Source organism: Taurulus bubalis, assembly GCF_910589615.1.
Source record: "Taurulus bubalis genome assembly, chromosome: 6".
Lineage (NCBI taxonomy): Eukaryota > Metazoa > Chordata > Actinopteri > Perciformes > Cottidae > Taurulus > Taurulus bubalis.
The window spans coordinates 4,901,934-4,923,640 of NC_136594.1; the positions used below are offsets into that span (position 1 = coordinate 4,901,934).

General features: G+C 41.1%; 3 protein-coding genes across 3 annotated transcripts in view; 1 reads left to right on the top strand and 2 right to left on the bottom strand.

Annotated features, from left to right (window-relative positions):
- Positions 1-949: 949 nt before the first annotated feature.
- Positions 950-6,082, bottom strand: rbm34 (RNA binding motif protein 34). The gene is made up of 11 exons (XM_079220124.1): positions 5,952-6,082; positions 4,862-5,033; positions 4,291-4,412; positions 3,831-4,038; positions 3,053-3,112; positions 2,581-2,624; positions 2,411-2,494; positions 2,255-2,318; positions 2,117-2,159; positions 1,902-2,020; positions 950-1,785 (listed from the first exon to the last, which is right to left on the bottom strand). Exons 1-11 carry the CDS (start codon positions 5,975-5,977, stop codon positions 1,474-1,476), a joined length of 1,254 nt encoding a protein of 417 aa, XP_079076250.1. The 5' UTR covers positions 5,978-6,082; the 3' UTR covers positions 950-1,473.
- A 577-nt stretch (positions 6,083-6,659) lies between these two features.
- On the top strand, positions 6,660-17,635 carry tbce (tubulin folding cofactor E; the record flags this gene model as incomplete). The annotated part of the gene is made up of 16 exons (XM_079219937.1): positions 6,660-6,768; positions 8,190-8,274; positions 8,564-8,728; positions 9,021-9,106; positions 11,433-11,532; positions 11,622-11,724; positions 12,475-12,551; positions 12,626-12,718; positions 13,046-13,110; positions 13,483-13,547; positions 13,689-13,841; positions 13,977-14,115; positions 14,944-15,012; positions 15,112-15,171; positions 15,297-15,388; positions 16,204-17,635. 16 exons carry the CDS (start codon positions 6,660-6,662, stop codon positions 16,297-16,299), a joined length of 1,557 nt encoding a protein of 518 aa, XP_079076063.1. The 3' UTR covers positions 16,300-17,635.
- Positions 17,636-19,622: 1,987 nt separating this feature from the next.
- LOC306738109 (nidogen-1-like) overlaps positions 19,623-21,707 on the bottom strand; it is a gene marked incomplete at both ends in the record, with an annotated part of 29,996 nt that continues 27,911 nt past the window's right edge. The window contains one exon of the mRNA XM_079219938.1: positions 19,623-19,741. Coding sequence (XP_079076064.1) covers positions 19,623-19,741 — 119 coding nt within the window. The remainder of the gene's footprint in view (positions 19,742-21,707) is intronic.

Genomic DNA, 21,707 nt, shown 5'->3' on the forward strand with positions numbered 1-21,707 from the left:
GGTCGCGCCGCAAATTCGCGCCGCGTCCGGTGTGAACACGGCATTAATGAGCAACAATAACAGGCTTTGAATACAGATGCAGAGATACAGGAGACTATCATGACATCCTCTCTGGTAAAGCAGCCGGCCCACATGGACTTCCTCCAGAAACATATAAAGAATTCAAAGATATTTTTATTCTTCAGTAAAATGTACGAATACTTCTTGAATCAAAAACTACTGAATCAACACAGACGGCTGCAATTACCTTAATACCAAAGCAAGGTAAAAACCCAGAGGAACCTTCCTCATATGGACCAATTAGTTTACAATGGGTGGAAAAATTAAAATTAGCCAATCTTTTCTCAAAAAGACTCGACCCTATCCTCCCCACCATCATCGGACCTGATCAAACAGGATTTGTGCAAGGTCGTCATTCTTATACTAATGTGAGGCACTTATTGGGGGGTCATTCAATACCCCCAAAACAAACCCCAGAATATCTGGTTGTCTCCTTGAGACGCTGAGAAAGTGGTCGATCAAATAGAATGGAAATATATGTTCAACGTTTTGGAAAGTTATTCTCTGGGTAATACATGTATAAGCTGGGTAGAATTACTGTATACCTCTCCACAACTTAACTCTCGTTTCTGCAGTGTGACGTAGGAGCTCTCCTCTCCAGTGTTGCTCCGCCTCTTACCTGCAGCTCTGTGGGTGAACGCCTCACCTTTACCTCCCTCTGAATCACACGGAGTAGTCTGGCTTTGTGCCTCCATTTGTCCCAGTAAAAGAAACAATGACTTTAATAGAACACAAAAGGCATTTACTCTTCAGGCACCTCCACTTTACTCTCCTGAAAGGTGACTTGTTGACGTGAACGTTTAAAAAAAGAAATAGAAACTATGTAATCGCAGCATTAATGGAACACTTCAACATTGTATTGAACACGTTTATTGGTTTTTATGCTGAGTTATATAGAAGAGAAGACCGATAACTACCACGTCTGATGTTAAAAATTAAACTACAGACAGGACGTGGTTAGCCTAGCTTAGCATAAAGATGGTAAAGAGGAAGAGACAGCAGTGCGGTGACTTTTCTTTAAATGCAGCGATGGTTCATTTGTGGTGGAAAAATGTCTTTATGGATGCGAAGGAAAACAAAATTCATACGCCAGGGGACAAATACAAAAATATTAAAACAGTTAAGTCTCTTGTGCCTTCTGTATTCGGTCGTAATGTTATGAGAATAATGTTGTAATTTAATGATATTTCCTGAAAAACACTTCATCGGAGGTGGAAAACCGACTGAAAATTGACATGAATCTCACCATTATTGTCCCCACAGTTATAACATCAACACCTCCGATGAAGTAAAGATCACAGCCGCTCCAGATTATTATTATATTCATCATCCTCCTCATAGTTGACAGACTAGAATTCCGCCTTTAGACTGTTGTCTAGTCCTCACACACTTTTTACTTCTGCGAGACGCAGATCAGATATGAACGGCCCTTTTGGTCCTCGGTTTCTTCTTCTTCTGTACTTTCTTTTTGTTTGGATTTGTCATTTCTCCTTTGTAGGAGTTTGAGCTCTTGGTCGACGTCTGCTGGTTTCCAGCGAACGTCTTTTTAGACTTGAAGCCGCCTCTCTCCTGCCCCGGGCCCTTCATGGGACGCTTCATGGGCCCCTTCGCAGGGCCCTTGCCGTCGGTTTTATCCTTCTGCCTCTCCGCCCTCTTCACCCGGATGGGTCTGCCGTCCAGTTTGGTGGCGTCCAGTTCCAACGCCAGCTGCACCGAGTCGGCGCGCTGCAACAGGGAAGACAAACGGGTACAAGACTATGAACTCTCACATAACATGTTAAAAAAAAAAAACAAGAGAACACAAACTTAAAAAAAGAAAAGCGCCGTTCGGGTCGTCATACCTCAAACAGGATGTAACCGAATCCTTTCCCTAATCCAGAGTTCTGGTCTCGCACCAATCGCACAGCGTCCACCGTGCCACACGCCTCAAAGTGCCGCCGAAAAGCCAGCTCCTTTATCTCTAAACCCCCCCAAACACACACACACACACACGACAGGTCAACTTCGACACAATACAACACACATCACACAGCTTTAAAACAGAAGAGAGACTCACCGAACGAAAGATTCCCCACAAATACGGAGCGTTTGTGATCGTGCTGCAAGACACCACACGGACAATGTCACCAAACATGTTCCAAAAAAAAAACTAATTTCAACAGATTTGCGGGTGAACTGCGGAGCGGACACTCACCGAGGGGCCGGTCGTCACTCTGTCCACCCGGATGTGGAAGTCCTTCTCGATCTCCATGCCGTTCCTGTCAGCGGAGGCACACAGAGGAAAAGCTTGCAGTTGGCTGAACGCACGCGGCGACTTCATTTGTGGGAATTTTATTTAAAAATCACTGACCTCTCTAGCGCTTTGGCGACCGTGGCCTCGTTGTTGAACACCACGTAGGCGTTTAAGCTTTGTGTTTTGGGATGAATTTTGCGCCTGGGAAGTAAAAAACAGAGTTTAACCTTTGAGGAGGGTTTTTTTCGACTCTTAACGCTACAGAACGGACACAAACAGAAACTTACTGAATAACCGCTACTTTGCGGGACATCAAGGGATCCTCTCTGACCTGCAGGGGACAAACAAAACAGACCATCAGGAGCTGATGAGGAGTTACAGCTCCCCCGGTGGACTCTGGCTGGAGCTGCCACTGGACCGTAAGGGCCGTGAGGTGGAGGTCAATGAAGGAAGTTCTGTTTGTGCTAAATAATCCAAGAAATTAGAAAGATTCCGCGAGGCCTCTCCCTGATTAAAGATTTGCAAATTTAAGAGGATAGAGACTCAATTCATTTTTAAGAGAGTCGCAGCAATCAGTGGAATAAACCAAGTTCAACCTTGGTGAACTTTGACATCTTGATCTTTGAGATCAAAAAATATGTCCTCTGAATAAACTGAAATTATGGTTCCAGTAGCGATTGATGTGAGCCCAGACAGCTTCTTCTTCCTTAAAAGATGAACAGTCCAGAGAGCAAAATGTGTGTGTTGTTGTATTTTTACCACAGAGCGAAAGCGGATGGACTCGATGGATCCATCGTCTCTGAAGAGGCTGGTCAGGGTCTGAAACACAAAGGGGGGATCAGGTTCTTCCTCTCTGCTACATATTGTTGATCAATCCAGGAATAAACAATTAAAAAAATAGCAGTGAAGCTGTGGAGGCAAAATGCAAAGCTCACTGAACCGATCTGGGGTCTGCTCGTTAGTCAAAAATCTGACTTCATGAAGCAAAATCATGAATTAATATAAGTAAATAATATTAATCTTCAAAATGATCATCTTCAAAATGACTGCTTTTACAATCGGTCATCAATGTGAGGAGAGTTTTTGAATATTGGCTGCTTATAGTCTTCATATTTTTCATAGCACGTGTTGAAACATTGTCATTAAATGCTGTTAAAACATACACTTTTTAAAACTCTATACCTTTTAGGACTGCTCTCACACAAAACCTTTTTTATTACTGTCGGATTATGAGGTGCAGGTCAAAAGTAAAGTGCTTATTCCGTTTGATCCATATTTTGTATGATCAGATGCTGCATGTTGTCCCCGTCGGATCACAGCGGACTATAAATCTATTTAAAAATGTAGCATGACACACTGTAGGATTCCAGCACGTCATCTTAAAGTCAGATGCATGATGACGGGTTTGATAACTGGCTTTCGGTGAGTTAAAGGATGTTTTCATGTTCTCTCTGCAGCCCGTCATCATAAATACGTTATCGACTAATCGTATGATATATGGACGTGCCCAATCAAATCTTCTGTTCTCTGTCTGTACCTTCTTGGTGCAGCTGATTGGCAGGTTGCCTACAAACACCGTCCTCTTCTCCTTTGACGCCTCCTCCTCTTTACTGGCTTTCAGCTTCTGCCTCTTCATCACCCAGTGCTCTGCAGTGTTCTCTCCGTCGGCCGGCGCTTTCCTCTTCTTCTTTGGAGCGGACGCCTTCCCTTGCTCGTCCTCGTCCGCGTTCTGTAAACTGACCTCCCTAAAAGCAACGGAGGAGAGAGGAAGATATATTTAAGAAACTAAAGAAGAAGAAATGACGAGGATTTGGTGATTTTATTTTTCTTCAGAAAAAAAAGAGAGACTATTTAGATTTAAAAAAAAATTCTTAAATAACAATAACGTTATGTACAAATGAGAAAAAAGACAAGAACAGAATGGAGGCAGAAAGGAAGAAGAAGACGATGACTCTGTAGATTAAAGATGGACTGATGTCTATTTTTAAACGCCTCACCTGTTTTCCAGCTTCTGGTCGGATTCCGATTTCTCCACAATCTGCTTCTGATTCATCTTCTGACTGGCCTGACCTTTGACCGCCTTCTGTTGTTCATTTTCTTCTGTGCTCTTCTGAACAGGCTGCCATGAAAACAAAAGGAATTCTCTATATTGTTCTTGTCATTAAACTTCATGTTCAGACTCAAACCAACAGTGAATGTATCGACTAACAAAAAAAGTGAGTGAGTATCAAAGCCTGAGTATCAAAGTATATCAGAGTATCAAAGATGCGTCAGAAAAAGTGAGTATCAAAGTATCAACGTCTGACATATCTTCTTCCTCTGAGCCGTAGAGCTCTATGGTTGTCAACAAACTATTACCAACACATTTGTGAGCCTCACTGTTGTTCCTTCATCACCATGAACACACTGTAGTTTATTTTGACTCAATCACACATGCACCGTCCTGCTGCCACAAACACCCACTAGAGCACCAGATGTGGATTAATCGGCCGCTGAAAATAGTCCCCAACATATGCGCTATTTCCCCCCCGGTCGTTTGATATATTTGTGTTATATATTTTTTGTTACCTTGGGTGCAGGCTGGAACAGAAGAGGACCAGCCGGTGCAGCGGTGCTGAATAAAGTCGACAGCGATCCAGAGGCTTTGGATTTCTTCTTGAACAAACTTCCTGACACCTGACCCACTGCATAGTCATCTGCCGGTTGGCCGGATAACACATCTTCACTGACGACAGAAGCTCTGAAAAGAAGAAGTTACAGCCGATAGAGAAACGTCAGAATCCACTATTCTCACAGCTGCTAAATTAAAGAAATACTAAGAATCTGCTCTGAGAATACAGCATGTGAGTAACGGTATGTACTTTTCAGTGGAGAAATAGTGCATATTCGTCATCAGGGTGCGGAATACGGGTTTGAATCAATAACTAGTTACATTTTGTACATTTAATGTACATGAAAACAATATTTTACTGAAAACAATGTGTCTTAATCTTAGTCCCTATCACTTACTGTAGCGGATTTTTTTTGGGACACGAAACATATGAAAATGTATAAGTACAGCTGAAACGATTAGTTGATTAATTAATCAGAAAATCAACTGATAATCTCTTTATCATTTTTAATTTAAAGACATTCCATGGTTCCAGCTACACATATGTGACGATTTTCTGCTGTCAATCATCGTAATATTTCTCACTAGTTTTACAAACCAAGCAATCAATCGATTAATAGAGATAAGAATTAACACATTGATCCATAATGAAAATATTTTTTAAACTGTAAAATCCTGCTTTTACATTAATGCATTAGTAATAATAAACTAATGATATAATATATAATCGTATAACTGTCGCAAGTACATTTTCCTGATATACTTAAATACTTTTACTTTAGTAAGACTTTCAATGCAGGACTTTTTCTTGTATTAGAGTATTTTACAGCGTGGTATTAGTACTTTTACTTTAGTAAAGGTCACTGCTGCTGAGGGTTGATATGTAAACAATCAAATGAACGATATCGAGCCATATTGTCCTGCATTGTGTCTGCTAGGCAGCTGCTTCACTTCATGTATAATCAAGTCATCTTTGGTAAAAAAAAAAAATGGAGGTAGGTTATCTTCATTCAGGTTACTTTGAGAAATACAAATGTGTAAACAAACCTCTTCTTGGGTGTCTTCTTCTTCATGGTTTCTTCCGGAGAATGTACCGGTAACACTCGAAAACTGGTTTCTGGTTTCTTCTATTTATAGAAACGAGTAATTTATCAGGTTAACTGCAGCAAACACACGAATTCCTACGACTTTAAAGACCAATAACACGATAGTATCTATTTCACACATGTACACACGTTTTCCCTTCCCAGCACACGACTTGTCCTACTGAAAATGATTTCCCACAGGGAACAAGGTCACTGCGACACAGAGGTTCCTGTTTATTTTCATTAACGTTGATTTTATATCGCGAACTGAACACGACAGATATATAATAACGGGACTCTGACAGTTTTAAGATGTAATAAATACATTTAAATGTATGTGTATTTAATAGTATACGTATTTACAATCAGTTTTAGTTGTGGGAAATGAGTGCAACCTCGAAAACCTCCGCCACTTCCGTCAAACATTCCGTCACTTCCGGTGAGCAGCTACGTCTAATGTTTTGGGTTTGTGGCTGCGAGCTGGATAGAAGCTAAACTACCGTCAAGGCTGTATTTTAAAACGTCGCAGGTTATTTATTTATATTATTAATATATTGTTATGCCAGTTATTATTTAACGAGTGCGTTCCATCTCTTTTTGGGGGGGAAGAGGAGGATCGTGGGACATTTATTGACAAGTTCTCACGTTGATGATAGAAAACGGGGCTTCGATGGGAGTCGACCAGCCGCAGGTACCGGAGCACTCTGTTGGCGGACGGGTGTCCTGCGACGGGGAGCGGGCCACGGTGCGGTACGTGGGCCTGGTGCCCCCGACAGCAGGTACGTTACACCCGGGGCTTTGCTGAAAAGATAAATAAGAATATGCTACCTTTCATGTCCTTTTATGATATATTATGCAGTTATTTTGTTCCCCTGGTTTTGTTTGTATATTTTATTTATTTATTTGTTTGTTTTCTATTCCATTTGTTCTTTTTGGTTATGTTTGGTTTGGTTGTATTCATTGCCTTTATGGTATGGTCCTTTTTGTTTACTGGTATTTAAGTTATGTTTATTCTTTGATTCTCTGTAGAGCACTTTGTAAACCTTGTTTTTAAAGGGGCTATATACATAAAGTTATTATTATTATTATTATTATTATTATTATAAAGTACCGTTTTAAATACTATAAAAAATATATATATATAAGTACTTTCTAATCCATGACATTTATTTGACAGCTTTTGTTCCTTTGCTGATTCAGATTATTAATTCAAAATGTTAATGTCATGTTTACAGTATTATACAGTAATTAAAATAAGCTCCACCTTCACCAGCTGCAACACATTGTCGCATACACAATTATATATCAATAATATAATATATATTTCTCAGAAATTGGCCATTTTGCACATTGACACCTTTTACTTATGGTCCTTAATTATATTTTAAGTATATTTCGTTGCAAATACTTTCGTACGGCTACTTCTAAAATCTGAATGCAGGCCTTTTAGTGAGTAAAATATGTTAGATCAGGAACACATGTCGGGCTTTAAAAACAAACGGGAAACTCATTTTGAACACAATTATTGTGAATTGAGTATCAGCTTTTTTTAATAAATATCAGGCGAAACAACAAATACTTCCTAAAACACACAGAGGGAAACTACAGAAGGCTTTATGACATGAGCCAATTATGAAACCTCAATACTTCATTAGAGCAGGCCGAAACGTGTCTTCAGCCCGGACACTTCAATCACTCAAGTTTGTGATCAAATGTTACAATTGTAAGCTATTATTGTATTGCTATTATATAGTATAGGCGCGCCATAACCCTTGGTTGCAGTGGTGGGATATGATGCACCTATACTTTATAATAGTAATACAATATTAATAACACAAGTCTGCATGAACGGCAACCACTTTATTAATTTTTCACACACTAGTTGAACATTTCTTCTCTTCTTCCGTTTTATCCTTGACAATAAAAGCCCCAGACACAAACACCCAGAACACTGCTTCACAGAGCTGTTAAAGTAACTCAATATAATAGCTTACACAATGTTACAATGTTCACGTATTGTTCGATCAGGTAGCTAATGGTAGTAGTAGTTTTGCTAATTTTTAGCCTTATCTTTGATCGAGCTCCTGTAGACGACGTTCAACGAACTTCTTCATTAAATTAACAAAAACTTGCTGAAGAAACTCCCACGCCAATGCTCCGCCTCCCACTCGCACTGATGGAGCGTCTGTGTTGTGCTCAGGGCTGTGGCTCGGCGTGGAGTGGGACGACCCGGAGAGAGGCAAACACGACGGCAGCCACGGGGGAGTCCGGTACTTCACCTGCAGGTAATCATGAGCTGTTACCGTCCCTTCAATGCCGCGTGAGGAAGTCCAGAAAGTTATTACCCACTCGCATAAATTCAGAAACTTCAACGTATGCATTTCTGCAAAAGCTCTGACAGCTCCGTGGGTTTGTTGGACTAGATAAGATGCCCGATGACAAGTGATGAACGCGTTTTTGCCATTTTATGGATTCCACAATCATACACTCTTTTAATTTGCTCATTTGAAATGAAATGATCTGAAACGAGTAAAAATGTCCCTGATGGTTTTTTCCCACGCCTCCTCTTATCAGACACCCTACAGGAGGCTCCTTTGTCCGTCCGGCCAAGGTGAGCTCGGGAGTGGACTACCTGACCGCCGTGCAGCAGGTGTATGAGTTCGAAACCGAGAAGGTGCTGAGCGAGGAGATCTCCATCTCCTCAAGGAAGCTCAAGTGGGGCAGAATGAAGGATCGCGGGTACGACGCTCACCGCCCTCTGCCGCCTGTTTTTAAATCTCTTTCTAGTATTCGTACCGCTGCCTCTCCTTCTACTCGCACAGCGGCAGATAGTCAGGGTCTTGAGGAGCAGCTGCAGGTGCCTTGCTCAAAGGCAGCCGGGCAGTAAGACGTAGCAGGCAGAGAGAGAAAGGAAGAGCGCGATTTAAGAATTAATCCTGCGAAGAGTTTTAACCGGCTTTAACAGGAAACGTGTTGCTTTAGCAAAAATATTTACTTATTTCCTTTTTATTGGTTCCAATGTCCTCGACAGATTTGAAAGTCTTCTGTCAGCGCTGCTTGGCAACTGTGAAGTGAACGGACCCGGAGCGGATGGAGAAATCAGGAAAACAACGCCACGTATCTTTTTACACAGACCCACCAGACTCCATCGGGTTTAAAAAAAACAAAAACAAAAAAAGACTCTGATGTGAATTTGTGTTTTAGGCGTTGCTTCGCTTGAAGACATTTTTATTTACCAGTCTCCTGTGTGAATGTATCCTGTGTGAGTGTCTCCTGTGTGAATGTCTCCTGTGTGAATGTCTTCTGTGTGAATGTGAGTGTCTCCTGTGTGAGTGTCTTCTGTGTGAATGTGAGTGTCTCCTGTGTGAGTGTCTCCTGTGTGAGTGTCTCCTTTGTGAGTGTCTCCTGTGTGAGTGTCTTCTGTATGAATGTGAGTGTCTCCTGTGTGAGTGTCTCCTGTGTGAATGTCTCCTGTGTGAGTGTCTCCTGTGTGAGTGTCTCCTGTGTGAGTGTCTCCTGTGTGAGTGTCTCCTGTGTGAATGTGAGTGTCTCCTGTGTGAGTGTCTCCTGTGTGAATGTCTCCTGTGTGAGTGTCTCCTGTGTGAGTGTCTCCTGTGTGAGTGTCTCCTGTGTGAGTGTGTCCTGTGTGAGTGTGTCCTGTGTGAATGTCTCCTGTGTGAGTGTGAGTGTGTCCTGTGTGAATGTCTCCTGTGTGAGTGTCTCCTGTGTGAGTGTCTCCTGTGTGAGTGTCTCCTGTGTGAGTGTGAGTGTCTCCTGTGTGAGTGTGAGTGTGTCCTGTGTGAGTGTCTCCTGTGTGAATGTCTCCTGTGTGAGTGTGTCCTGTGAGAGTGTGAGTGTCTCCTGTGTGAGTGTGAGTGTGTCCTGTGTGAGTGTCTCCTGTGTGAATGTCTCCTGTGTGAGTGTCTCCTGTGTGAGTGTCTCCTGTGTGAGTGTGAGTGTGTCCTGTGTGACTGTCTCCTGTGTGAATGTCTCCTGTGTGAGTGTCTCCTGTGTGAGTGTGAGTGTCTCCTGTGTGAATGTCTCCTGTGTGAGTGTCTCCTGTGAGTGTCTCCTGTGTGAGTGTCTCCTGTGAGTGTCTCCTGTGTGAATGTCTCCTGTGTGAGTGTCTCCTGTGTGAGTGTCTCCTGTGAGTGTCTCCTGTGTGAGTGTCTCCTGTGTGAATGTCTCCTGTGAGTGTCTCCTGTGTGAGTGTCTCCTGTGTGAATGTCTCCTGTGAGTGTCTCCTGTGTGAGTGTCTCCTGTGTGAGTGTCTCCTGTGAGTGTCTCCTGTGAGTGTCTCCTGTGTGAGTGTCTCCTGTGTGAGTGTCTCCTGTGTGAATGTCTCCTGTGAGTGTCTCCTGTTTGAGTGTCTCCTGTGTGAGTGTCTCCTGTGTGAGTGTCTCCTGTGAGTGTCTCCTGTGTGAATGTCTCCTGTGTGAATGTCTCCTGTGAGTGTCTCCTGTGAGTGTCTCGTGTGAATGTCTCCTGTGAGTGTCTCCTGTGAGTGTCTCCTGTGTGAATGTCTCCTGTGAGTGTCTCCTGTGAGTGTCTCCTGTGTGAGTGTCTCCTGTGAGTGTCTCCTGTGAGTGTCTCCTGTGAGTGTCTCCTGTGTGAATGTCTCCTGTGAGTGTCTCCTGTGAGTGTCTCCTGTGTGAATGTCTCCTGTGAGTGTCTCCTGTGTGAGTGTCTCCTGTGTGAATGTCTCCTGTGAGTGTCTCCTGTGTGAGTGTCTCCTGTGTGAGTGTCTCCTGTGAGTGTCTCCTGTGAGTGTCTCCTGTGTGAGTGTCTCCTGTGTGAGTGTCTCCTGTGTGAGTGTCTCCTGTGTGAATGTCTCCTGTGAGTGTCTCCTGTTTGAGTGTCTCCTGTGTGAGTGTCTCCTGTGTGAGTGTCTCCTGTGAGTGTCTCCTGTGTGAATGTCTCCTGTGAGTGTCTCCTGTGAGTGTCTCCTGTGAGTGTCTCCTGTGTGAATGTCTCCTGTGAGTGTCTCCTGTGAGTGTCTCCTGTGTGAGTGTCTCCTGTGTGAATGTCTCCTGTGAGTGTCTCCTGTGAGTGTCTCCTGTGAGTGTCTCCTGTGTGAATGTCTCCTGTGAGTGTCTCCTGTGAGTGTCTCCTGTGTGAGTGTATCCTGTGAGTGTCTCCTGTGTGAATGTCTCCTGTGAGTGTCTCCTGTGAGTGTCTCCTGTGAGTGTCTCCTGTGTGAATGTCTCCTGTGAGTGTCTCCTGTGAGTGTCTCCTGTGTGAGTGTCTCCTGTGAGTGTCTCCTGTGAGTGTCTCCTGTGTGAATGTCTCCTGTGAGTGTCTCCTGTGTGAATGTCTCCTGTGAGTGTCTCCTGTGTGAATGTCTCCTGTGAGTGTCTCCTGTGTGAATGTCTCCTGTGAGTGTCTCCTGTGTGAATGTCTCCTGTGAGTGTCTCCTCGTTGAGTCCTTAACCGCAGCGATCAGAGGTGCAGTGGTTGGACATGAGCGGGTCTCTGCTGTCCTGCTGGGAGGACGTGTCCTCCATCACTCGGCAGCTGGACGACCTGGAAGGACTGACGCTCGTGTACAGACTCCTCCTGACTGCGTTGGATCATATTTGTCTTCCGTCTTCCCGCTGAGCGCTTCTTGACGGTTTTTGTTTCATTTGCTCAGCAACAACAGACTGCGTTTGCCCGCCGACGTCTCGGCTCACTGCCAGGCTTTCTGCAGCCTCAAGGTCCTCGTCCTCAGCGGCTGTGACCTCACCTGGCCTCAGGTACTGTCCTGCACACAACACACGCCCAGGTTTCCTCCTCTGGCTTCACGAACCCCGACAAACGCGTTCGGTGGTCAACTCAGAGTTTCTCAATCTGATCGGATCACAAACGCTGAGAATTTAAACACATCATTCAGGTTGAAGGTGACAGAGTTGCAGCTGCCAAATGCAGGAAGGACGAAAACAAAGTTACCATGGCGATCTTATATTAAATAAAGGAATATGTGTAAATAAAACATTTATTTAAATCAAGTATTTATATTGTACGTTATTTATAATTGCCATTTTTATATATGAAATATCAATTATATACAATTCAGTATTAAATGAAATATAGAACATGTATATGAAAATGTATATTTATATTACCAGTATTATTAGATATGCATTTAAATCTTCATATTTTACTCATTTATTGATATATATAATGCATATTTATTTCTATTGATATTTATTTAAATATCTATTGTGGGCTCATATATGTATTTATATATTATTCCTGAATGAAGTATGTCAGACAAAAAATATAATTGGCTACTTTTAATTAACAATTAATAATATAAAAATATATTTTTATAATTATATTTATTATTTAGGGACATTCCTAACTTCTACCACAGTATACATAAAACAAGTATAAATACATGTATAAATATAATATTTTATTTATATATATATCTTAATTCTTCAATAATTTCCAGGTCTTTTGTAATTGAAAGTGTGTGTGTGTGTGTGTGTGTCTCTGCTCAGATCCTGGAGTGCGCCCCCATGTGGCCGCAGCTGGAGGATCTCTGTGTGGACAAGAACAACATCACTGAGCTGCAGAGGTAACGCTGCGTTCCCGTCGTTTGATTCACGGTCAGACGCTGTAACTCTGATGTCTGATGTCTGATGTCTGAAGGCCTGAAGCGGCGCTGCAGTCCCTGAAGAGCCTCAGTGTGTCCTGCAACCCGTTGGTGCAGCGCAGCGTGCTCAGTCTAGCAGCTCTTCCCCGGTACCACACACACACACACACACACACACGTACATATATGTATATATATATATATATATATATATATATATATATATATATATAGAATCATTTAGACACCATATGTACAAATTAAATGATTCCCTTCATACAAAATAAAAGCATGTACATATATATATATATATATATATATATATATATATATATATATATATATATATATATATATATATATATATATATATATATATGGAATAGTCCTCTCTGACGTCTGTGTGTAACTGCAATTATATTTTGGCTTGGACAAAAGCTTCTGAAATAAAATGGGAAAATGTCGTTTGGTTGCAGACTGGAGCACCTCAACTTGTCGGAGACCGGACTCTCTGACATCCGATTCGATGACACTGCTCCTGGTAAAAAATTTAAAAAAATAAAACATTTTAATAAATCGCGTAACGTTAATAATTATTCTGGTTAACATACAAACATTTAACCATCTTTTTAAAAATGTTTATTTTCATGCTAGCACACTTTTTTTAAATTTGCATTACGTTATATCTTTCTTCATGTTGTTATTGTTGGATATTTTATTAAATTTTCTAATCCTGGTTCAACCATTTTCTTTGAAAAATGCTGTAAAAATAAAGTTGAATATGGTTCTCATCATTATTAATAGTATTATTTACACTGTATGTCTTTTATTGCATTATATTAAACAAGACCACCTGTGTTTTGATTACATACGGATGATTATTGATTCATAAAGTTGAATCTTCCCTCCGTAGGATCTCAAACTGCCATGTTCCCGTCGCTGACGAAGCTCAACGTGAAAGACAACAACATCACTGAGGTTAGTTGCGTTGACAGTAAAGGGATAATCCGTCAATTTATTGATCACGTTTATTTTGAGATTTGATTTGACCGACATTTGAGATGGATTAGTTTAACCTCTCTCTCTCTCTCTCTCTCTCTCTCTCTCTCTCTCTCTCAGTGGTGTGTGGTGGATGAACTGGGAAAGCTTCCCAGCTTGTCTCACTTTTTGTGTAATGGGAACCAACTGGTGAGCAGCGACGGAAACCCCAAAACAGTCAATCAGCTGCTCATCGCCAAACTGGGAAAACTGGTCGTCCTCAACAACAGTGAGGTGAAATGAGCGTGTGTGTGTGTGTGTGTGTGTGTGTGTGTGTGTGTGTGTGTGTGTGTGTGTGTGTGTGTGTGTGTGTGTGTGTGTGTGTGTGTGTGTGTGCACGTGCTGACCCATTGCCATGATTCCCATCAGGTCCACCTCAACGAGCGGAGGGGGGCGGAGATCGACTACATCAAGATGTTTGGGGCGGAGTGGCTGAAGGCGGGTGGGGCGAGTCAGACCAGCACCCAGTTCACCGAGCAGCACCCTTGGTACCAGAGGCTCATCGACAGTAAGTCCCACAGACGTGACTCTGTACTGACATCTAGTGGCAGCGGTGGGGAACTGCAGCAGACATGTTTTCTCCTCAGTGGTTTCTGGAAAATTCAACGCTGCTCAGTCGGGTTTAAAGAAAGATCAGAGCACTCAGGAGTGTGGAGTATTTCCAAGCAAATACTACAAAATTAGCTTATTCATTTCATGTACTCATGGTGGTGGTCTTTTTTAATCAATATTTTATTAAATTTGTGAAAATATTATATTATTTTTGTTCTACCAGAACACATTTAACTGACCCTCAAACTCCTTTTTAGATAAATAAAAGTTTGTTATGATTATTGTCATTATTAATTGTCATTATTATTCCTATATGCAGGGTTCTTACGGGCATGGAAAACCTGGAAAAGTCATGGAATTTTAAAATAGTTATTACCAGGCCGGGAAAAGTAAAAAATAAAATCCCGAAAGTTTTGGAAAAGTCATGTAAATGTGTTATATTCATGTGTTCATGACGTTCATTTACGCTGAGTTTAAATAATAATTAATAATGCTTTTAATATGCTTTTAAAAGAAAGACGCTCAAAATATAAGCAGGCATACATACAGGCATCTATATAAATGTTTATTCTTTTAATCAAAGTATTGTCTCATTCATTTGTGTCATTTAAGGTTTACTGTATGCTTTGTATGCTCATTGTTAGTTTAAATACTACATTTACTCACTTTTTACATGGAAATCCATTGGTCACAATGCGTATGAACCCTGTTTTTACATTTCTTATCTTATGATGACTGGAAGTGATGAAGATAATGATGAAGATCCTCCTCCTGTGTGTTTCAGAGTACGGCGCTCCAGAGGAAGGCGAGCTGAAGAAGCCGGAGCCGTTTGCTTTGAAAAATCAACTGCTGAGTAAGTCCCGCCTCCTGCTGCTCTCTGATTGGCTGATACACGTTAAACCAGGAACGGAGATGTTTACTGAACACTGATCTCTTCCTCGTCTCTCACCAGAGATTACGTTTGTGTTTCCCGATGACGCCGACCGGAAGCCCATTGTGAAGAAAGTTCTCGGTAAAACGGCAAAAAAGAAGAATGGAAGTCAAGAGCTTTGCTTGTATAACACTTTGTTTAAATTAACTGTGTGTGTGTGTGTGTGTGTGTGTGTGTGTGTGTGTGTGTGTGTGTTCTCTCTGCAGCCTCCATGGTGGTTCAGAAAGTGAAGGGACTCCTCTACAGACTTCTGAAGGTTCCAGCAGCAGATCTGAAGCTCACCTACAGCAGCCCCAAGGTAAGACTCATCCAGAGGGAAGTTACGTACAAAAGGGACTTTATCGGCTTCCATTGCCGCTTTACGAGAGAAAATATAGAATTAAAGTAAAGTGGGACATCTTAAGTCGTTAATTGCTTTGCTACTAATTGAAAACTATTAGCTGTCAGTCTTACTCTGACATATTCTATTGTATTTAGCATATCCGTTCTTGCTATTTTCTGCCTCTATAATAGTTTGTATTCTTAATTATAATTATACTTAGATATGTATTAAGGAGATTTGTTCATCATTCAAGTTTATGGACTTAAATATTCTCGGTTTCTATCTTCCCTCATCTGTTTTGTGGAGAATATATAAATATATATATCTTTTTTCTTTTCTTTCTTTAATATATATATATCTATATATATAGATATATATATATGGTGTATATATATTATATAATATTAAATATATATATATTTTTATATTAATTTAAAAACAATATATATTAATATATCTTTTGTATTAATATTTAAAAACAAATATATATATATATATATAATTTTTTTATTAATATAAAAAAAAAAATATATTTTTAAATAATACAAAAAAATAAATACACACACACTATCGTTCAAAGTTTGGGGTCACGAAGAAATGTCCTTATTTTTCAAATAGTACTATAGTTTTCATAGTAGTTAAGTTAATGGACGATGATGAATACACACACACACACACACACACACACACACACACACACACACACACACACACACACACACACACACACACACAAAGATGTAAAGGTTATGGAGATTCTGTTCCTGAGACTTCATCTTTTCTTTGTGCAGATGTCGGGGACAGAGTTTGAGATCGACAGCGACCTGAAGACGCTCCAGTTCTACGCCATAGAGGACGGAGACCAGGTCTTGGTCCGCTGGTCCTGACCCTGCTGACCCCGCAGAGGTGAGGAAGTGACTCCGTTCTCACGGAAAACAGAAACTTTCAGGAGGGAACTGCACTGCACTCGCTTGCTTCCGCGTCCGACTTGAGCTGCAGCGGCCGGCCGAGACCTCGTGCAGAGGACCGGCGCCGTAACGACGCTCCTCCACCTCTTCTGTCGTCTCTAAACTGAACCGCTCTCGGAGCGACGCCCCTCTCGGCTTCATGCATGTCCACCTGTTCTTCCTGCAGCATCATCACAGTGAAAGCTGCACTAACAAATCCAATGATGTAATCAATAAACAACACTTTATTTGGGAATGATTACTTTTTCCATTGATTTAAATGTAATCAGTTTGAGTAGGAGGAGTCAGAGCTGTGTAATCTGCAGAGTACAGTATGTGTAAAACAGTCAGTGTGTAGTACTACTACGACTGTGTACATCTCTCCTATACTATTTATCCAATGGTTCACTATTAACACCACCCACTAGGTGGCAGTAAGGAGACGCCTGCATGAAACTCATTTCTGGTCATTTGGTCTTCAATCCGATATAATTCTTATGGATCTTAAAAATGGTCCTGTATCATTAAGTGTTCACATTCATACTTTGATTTCAAAAGGCTACAAACAGTTCTAACATAACACACTTTAAGCTGACATCATTACATTTATTGTCATGTTTATCTTAAATATTTCCCTCTGGGCCAATGTCCTTAAAGCACCTTGACCTCCACTCACCTTCAGCGTTCTGATGAAGAGGATGGAGCACGGCTTACACATCGTTAATACCTTCAGTCCAAGAGTTGATAAACGAGACGGCTCCACTTGGAATATTATTTTCATAGAATACTATTTGTTAAGGATACCCAATACAAAAAGAAAAAGAAAGCCACGCTGACTTTTTACACTCGTCATTCCAGTCCAGACGTTTATGCTGCAAAACATATTCAGTCATTACTTCACCCTTTTTGTTTCTTGTGCACAAATTTATTTCTGGGAGAATGTTTTTTTTTGGTCAATCGTAACGATAGATACGTCGCCCGTCATTGAATTTGATGAAATGGAGGCAGAGACACAAAAAAATATAGTTGTTGAGAATAAAGTGTAGTTCCATATTCAGGGTAGTTTTTAGAAGCAGCTCTTGTTGGCATCGGCCGTGTAGAAACATCTGTATTAAAGTAGAATATCAGCTGATTGGAAACGATAAACGTTAATAAAATATAAAAGAAACAGAATCTCCATGACGGGTTCGTCCACCTGAGAGCACGTTTGGTTTTACACTGTTGAATATTTTGCTTTCTTCATACCGGTCACAAATAAAAATAAAAATGTCCAGAACCTGTGATGATTGAATCTTGTTTTTTTTGTTCATATCAAACCATGCAGCAAAGACACAGGCGTACAACTGAGGGAATATTTGTTTGCATGTTTTTGCTGCAGCCGGTTAGAATTCAGTCTTTTAGTATGAAAATCTGTCGCTGGTAACAATTTAAATTAAAAGTAATTAAAATCAAATTGACAGATCAAAATCCATTCCTATGTTTGAAAATGTATAATTGCTGCCAAAAGCAATTCAGTGTTTTCAATGAGAATCATCCAAATAAGATTTGAAAATTTGACTTTTTATTCCTGGTTCTATAGGAACATTCATAACGGTTCAAATTGCTCATTTCATTGTGAGATTAGCAGATGATTTAAGGACTTTTTTTTAAAGCACGACAGTTTTTGTTGTTTCTTTACTTTTTATTTCAGATGAAAACAGACTTCGCTGTAAAAAAACGATGGAGACACGAGAAGCACGACACCTTCACGGTGATCTCAGGCAACATCAGCACCATTCAGAACGTCATCTGCATATCAGGTCATTATTTACAAGTTCATATAATAATAAAAAACATACACAGAGTTGTAGCACAAACGATACAAAAACATTTTGTAAGTCTTGAGAAGTTTTGTAGTCCTCGTTAAACTCTTCCACACCTCGGGTCGATATCTGGGGTCCACTTCCAAAATACTTAGCACACAGTGTGGGGGATATAAGTTTTGATCAAATATAGAATCATTTCAGAATTGTAGAGTTTTACTTTACAAAAAAAAAGAAATCTGCTTTTATTTAGCTTCAAAAAGTTCTCTGGATTTTCTGTTATTGACTTTATTAGAAATTAAACAGGAAGAAAATGCTTCCAATGGTTTTATATATTTCTTTAAATGTTATATATAGTTAATAAAAGAGACTTTTGTGATCTTTAAAAAAAAGAAAACTGACAACATCCCGTACAATTAATTGAGAAGTCGTTTAAATTCTCGTTAATATGTTGAAACTAGTAGAAGTTTTAATGGAGTTCAATGGAGTAAAGTTAAGTAGGCTCCGCCCCTTTGATCGGCCGTCAGCAGGAAGTCGTCTACATTTGTGATAAAATCTGAAGGACAATTAAATGTCATAAAAATGGCTTCTTTACCTTCAGGCTCAAACGTCTTTAATCCATTATCTTTCATTCAATTTTTTACTAAATGTGGTTCAAAATATATTTGGATTAACCCACATTTTTTGATATTTCATGCTGTTTTCCAGGAAAATGAGAAACACGTGAACACTTTTAGCAAGCCTTTGAGTATTTATCCTCTTGTACAGCGTATTGATTAGGTGATTGGTGACGTTACGGGAACAAGAATTGCGTTTGATTCAGATTTTAAGTTCGGGATACTGTCTGCTTTTTTTTTGACAGGTCACAGAAGCTCCATGTCTGTCCAGTAATAACTTCTGAGGTTTTTGTTTCCTTTTATTTATAAAAAAAAAGAAGCCTTTTAAAGGTAATTTTTTTACAACAAACATTTAAAAAAGGCCCTTAGGAACCTTATATTTGTGTCATTGCAAAACATTTGAGAATGATATCTGATTGTTTTCCGCAGTTATCTTTCAGACCACATCTATAAGAAGTTTCACTTTTAAAATACACAAAAAACACAAAGTTCATCGTTCGATACCTTTTCAAATAATTATCAACTCTTTTTTTCATCTGTTGGCTATTATAAAAACAAAATCCCTGTATCTTAGATTTCGTGTCTCTTTTCTTCTCATTTTGGAGAGAAACTTAAACTAGGAGTCAGATCACAAACGATCAGAAGATCAGAAACCTCATCCGGCCGCAGGAAGAGCGTTGAGTGATCTTACCTGCGGTGTGACATCACGGCTCTCAAGGGCCACAAACACACACGACTCTTAAGAGGATTGTGGAAATGTTCAATTCAAGTAAGAGAATGTAGGAAACGCAGAGTGTGTGCGGTTTGCTTCCCTCCCGGCGGCGTTGCCGGCGCTCTGCTCGCCTCACAGGTTCCTCTCCACACAGCGGCCGTCGGCGGCGTCCGGGCAGCGGCAGGTGAAGCCGCCGAGCCGCGGCAGACACAGCTGGGAGCAGCCGCCGTTGTTGGAGCAGTAGTTGTAGGCTGACGGGGGAGAGACGGGAACAACGTCAGGAGGAAGAGATACCCGATGATGCTACTTTACACGTCGGTCAGAAAGCTTCTTCAGACACAAGAAGTTAAAGTAAAACACATAATAATAATAATAATAATTATGTCCAAAGTTTATAGCAAAGTCCAGGACAGGGACCTGGCTTTTTGATTAGACATTTTGGGAAATTACATTTTTGCATTGAAAACTAGACCTGAACTGAAAAATAAAACACATTTTGATTTCATTTTTTTTTTGCATTCTGTGATTTTCCTTGATAATATTCTATTCAGTCAGTTCCCCCTCCCCCCCAAAAAAAGCATAAAAAAATCCTAATCATTAAAAAATGGTTTGCCATCCAAATAAAAATAAATGTCTATATAATATATTGTTTAATCACGGTGACAGATTTTTCAGTGTTTCTTGTATTTTTTTGGTTTGGGTTTCAATGACGAATTAAACTCAAAACTATTTTGATCCATAATCATTCATTTCAAGCTCAAATACCAACACTGTAACGGTTCTTTGTTGTAAAATGTGAGGATTTGCTCCTTTTCTTGGTCTTAAATCATAGTAAACTAATAACTTTATGCTCGTCATTTTACTCTAAAACATTATGTTTCACTCCTTTCTCACGTTTTATAGGTTAAACAATGAATCCAGAGACTTGTGGGTCGACTAACCCTCGATCTTAGAGGTTAGCTGCAGCGTCACGTGACGCCCGTGAGGCCAAGCGTAACATTTCAGTGCGTTCAGAACCTTAAGAAGCAGCACGACTGCATTCAAAGTCAAGAGAAAGCTGCTGCAGAGACCTCAGCATGGCTCCTACAGTCCAGTGTTGGATTTCTCTTGGCTGCGGCTTCAGGAAGTGGAGGAGCAGTTCATCGTTGGCGGCTGGAACCACCAGCAGGTGGACGGCGAAGCCGTTTCTCATCACCGTATAGTTTTCGGGCGGCTCGGCGCCAGCTGCGAGTCTCCGTATCCGCAGCTGGCGCCCCCCCCCCCTGAGGTCACTTCACCCGGAGTTCCCACGCTTATATCCCCCCGCGTTACTCTGTGCATCTGGAATCCATTAGCACGGTCAGCGAGTACATCTGCTCTGCTCCCACGGAGCTGCTCGGGTCCTGGTCTTCATCCGGATGCAGCGGCACAGGGACACCGATAAGTAAAGATGAATAGAGAAACACTGGGACTTTTCTTTACGGGTGGATCTCCATTCGTGATCACAGCGTGTCAGATACAAATCACTAGCCAGAAGTTTGGCGAGCGCCTATCGACGCCGTTAAAGCTCACCCAGTGTTCGGATCGCACTGTGGCTTCCACGGGTGGGAGGGTGCTGGACGCATGAATGCGCCCGCCTACGAGCTAAAATATGCCCGGCAATACATTTCAATTCATACAGAGATTATTTAGCCTGGGAACACAAAGACATATATTCACTGCTGCAATGCCTTTTTAAATCCCCACAGTAAAAACACCAACGCACGGCGGCTCGTGTTACTGTGTCCAACGGACCAGAACGAGGTGATTTGAGAATTACCTCAAATGTTGGTCTCACGGGTAAAGACAGCTTCCAACGGCTTCTCTAAACACGACGCTCGCTGCCCAGTAAAACATTCAGAGGTGACGATGCAGCGACAGCATGAAACTGTCAACATACCACGAATATATAGGACTCATCACCACTCGAAAGACGACGTACGGTGGGAAACCAGGCGATGAGGAAGTGTCTTAACACTTGCATTCTCTCTCCAGACCACCAGGGGGCGACTCCTCTGGTTGTATAGAAGTCTATGCTTCATGTGTTGAAGCTGCATTCTCTCTCCTGACCACCAGGGGGCGACTCCTCTGGTTGTATAGAAGTCTATGCTCCATGTGTTAAAGCTGCATTCTCTCTCCTGACCACCAGGGGGCGACTCCTCTGGTTGTATAGAAGTCTATGCTCCATGTGTTAAAGCT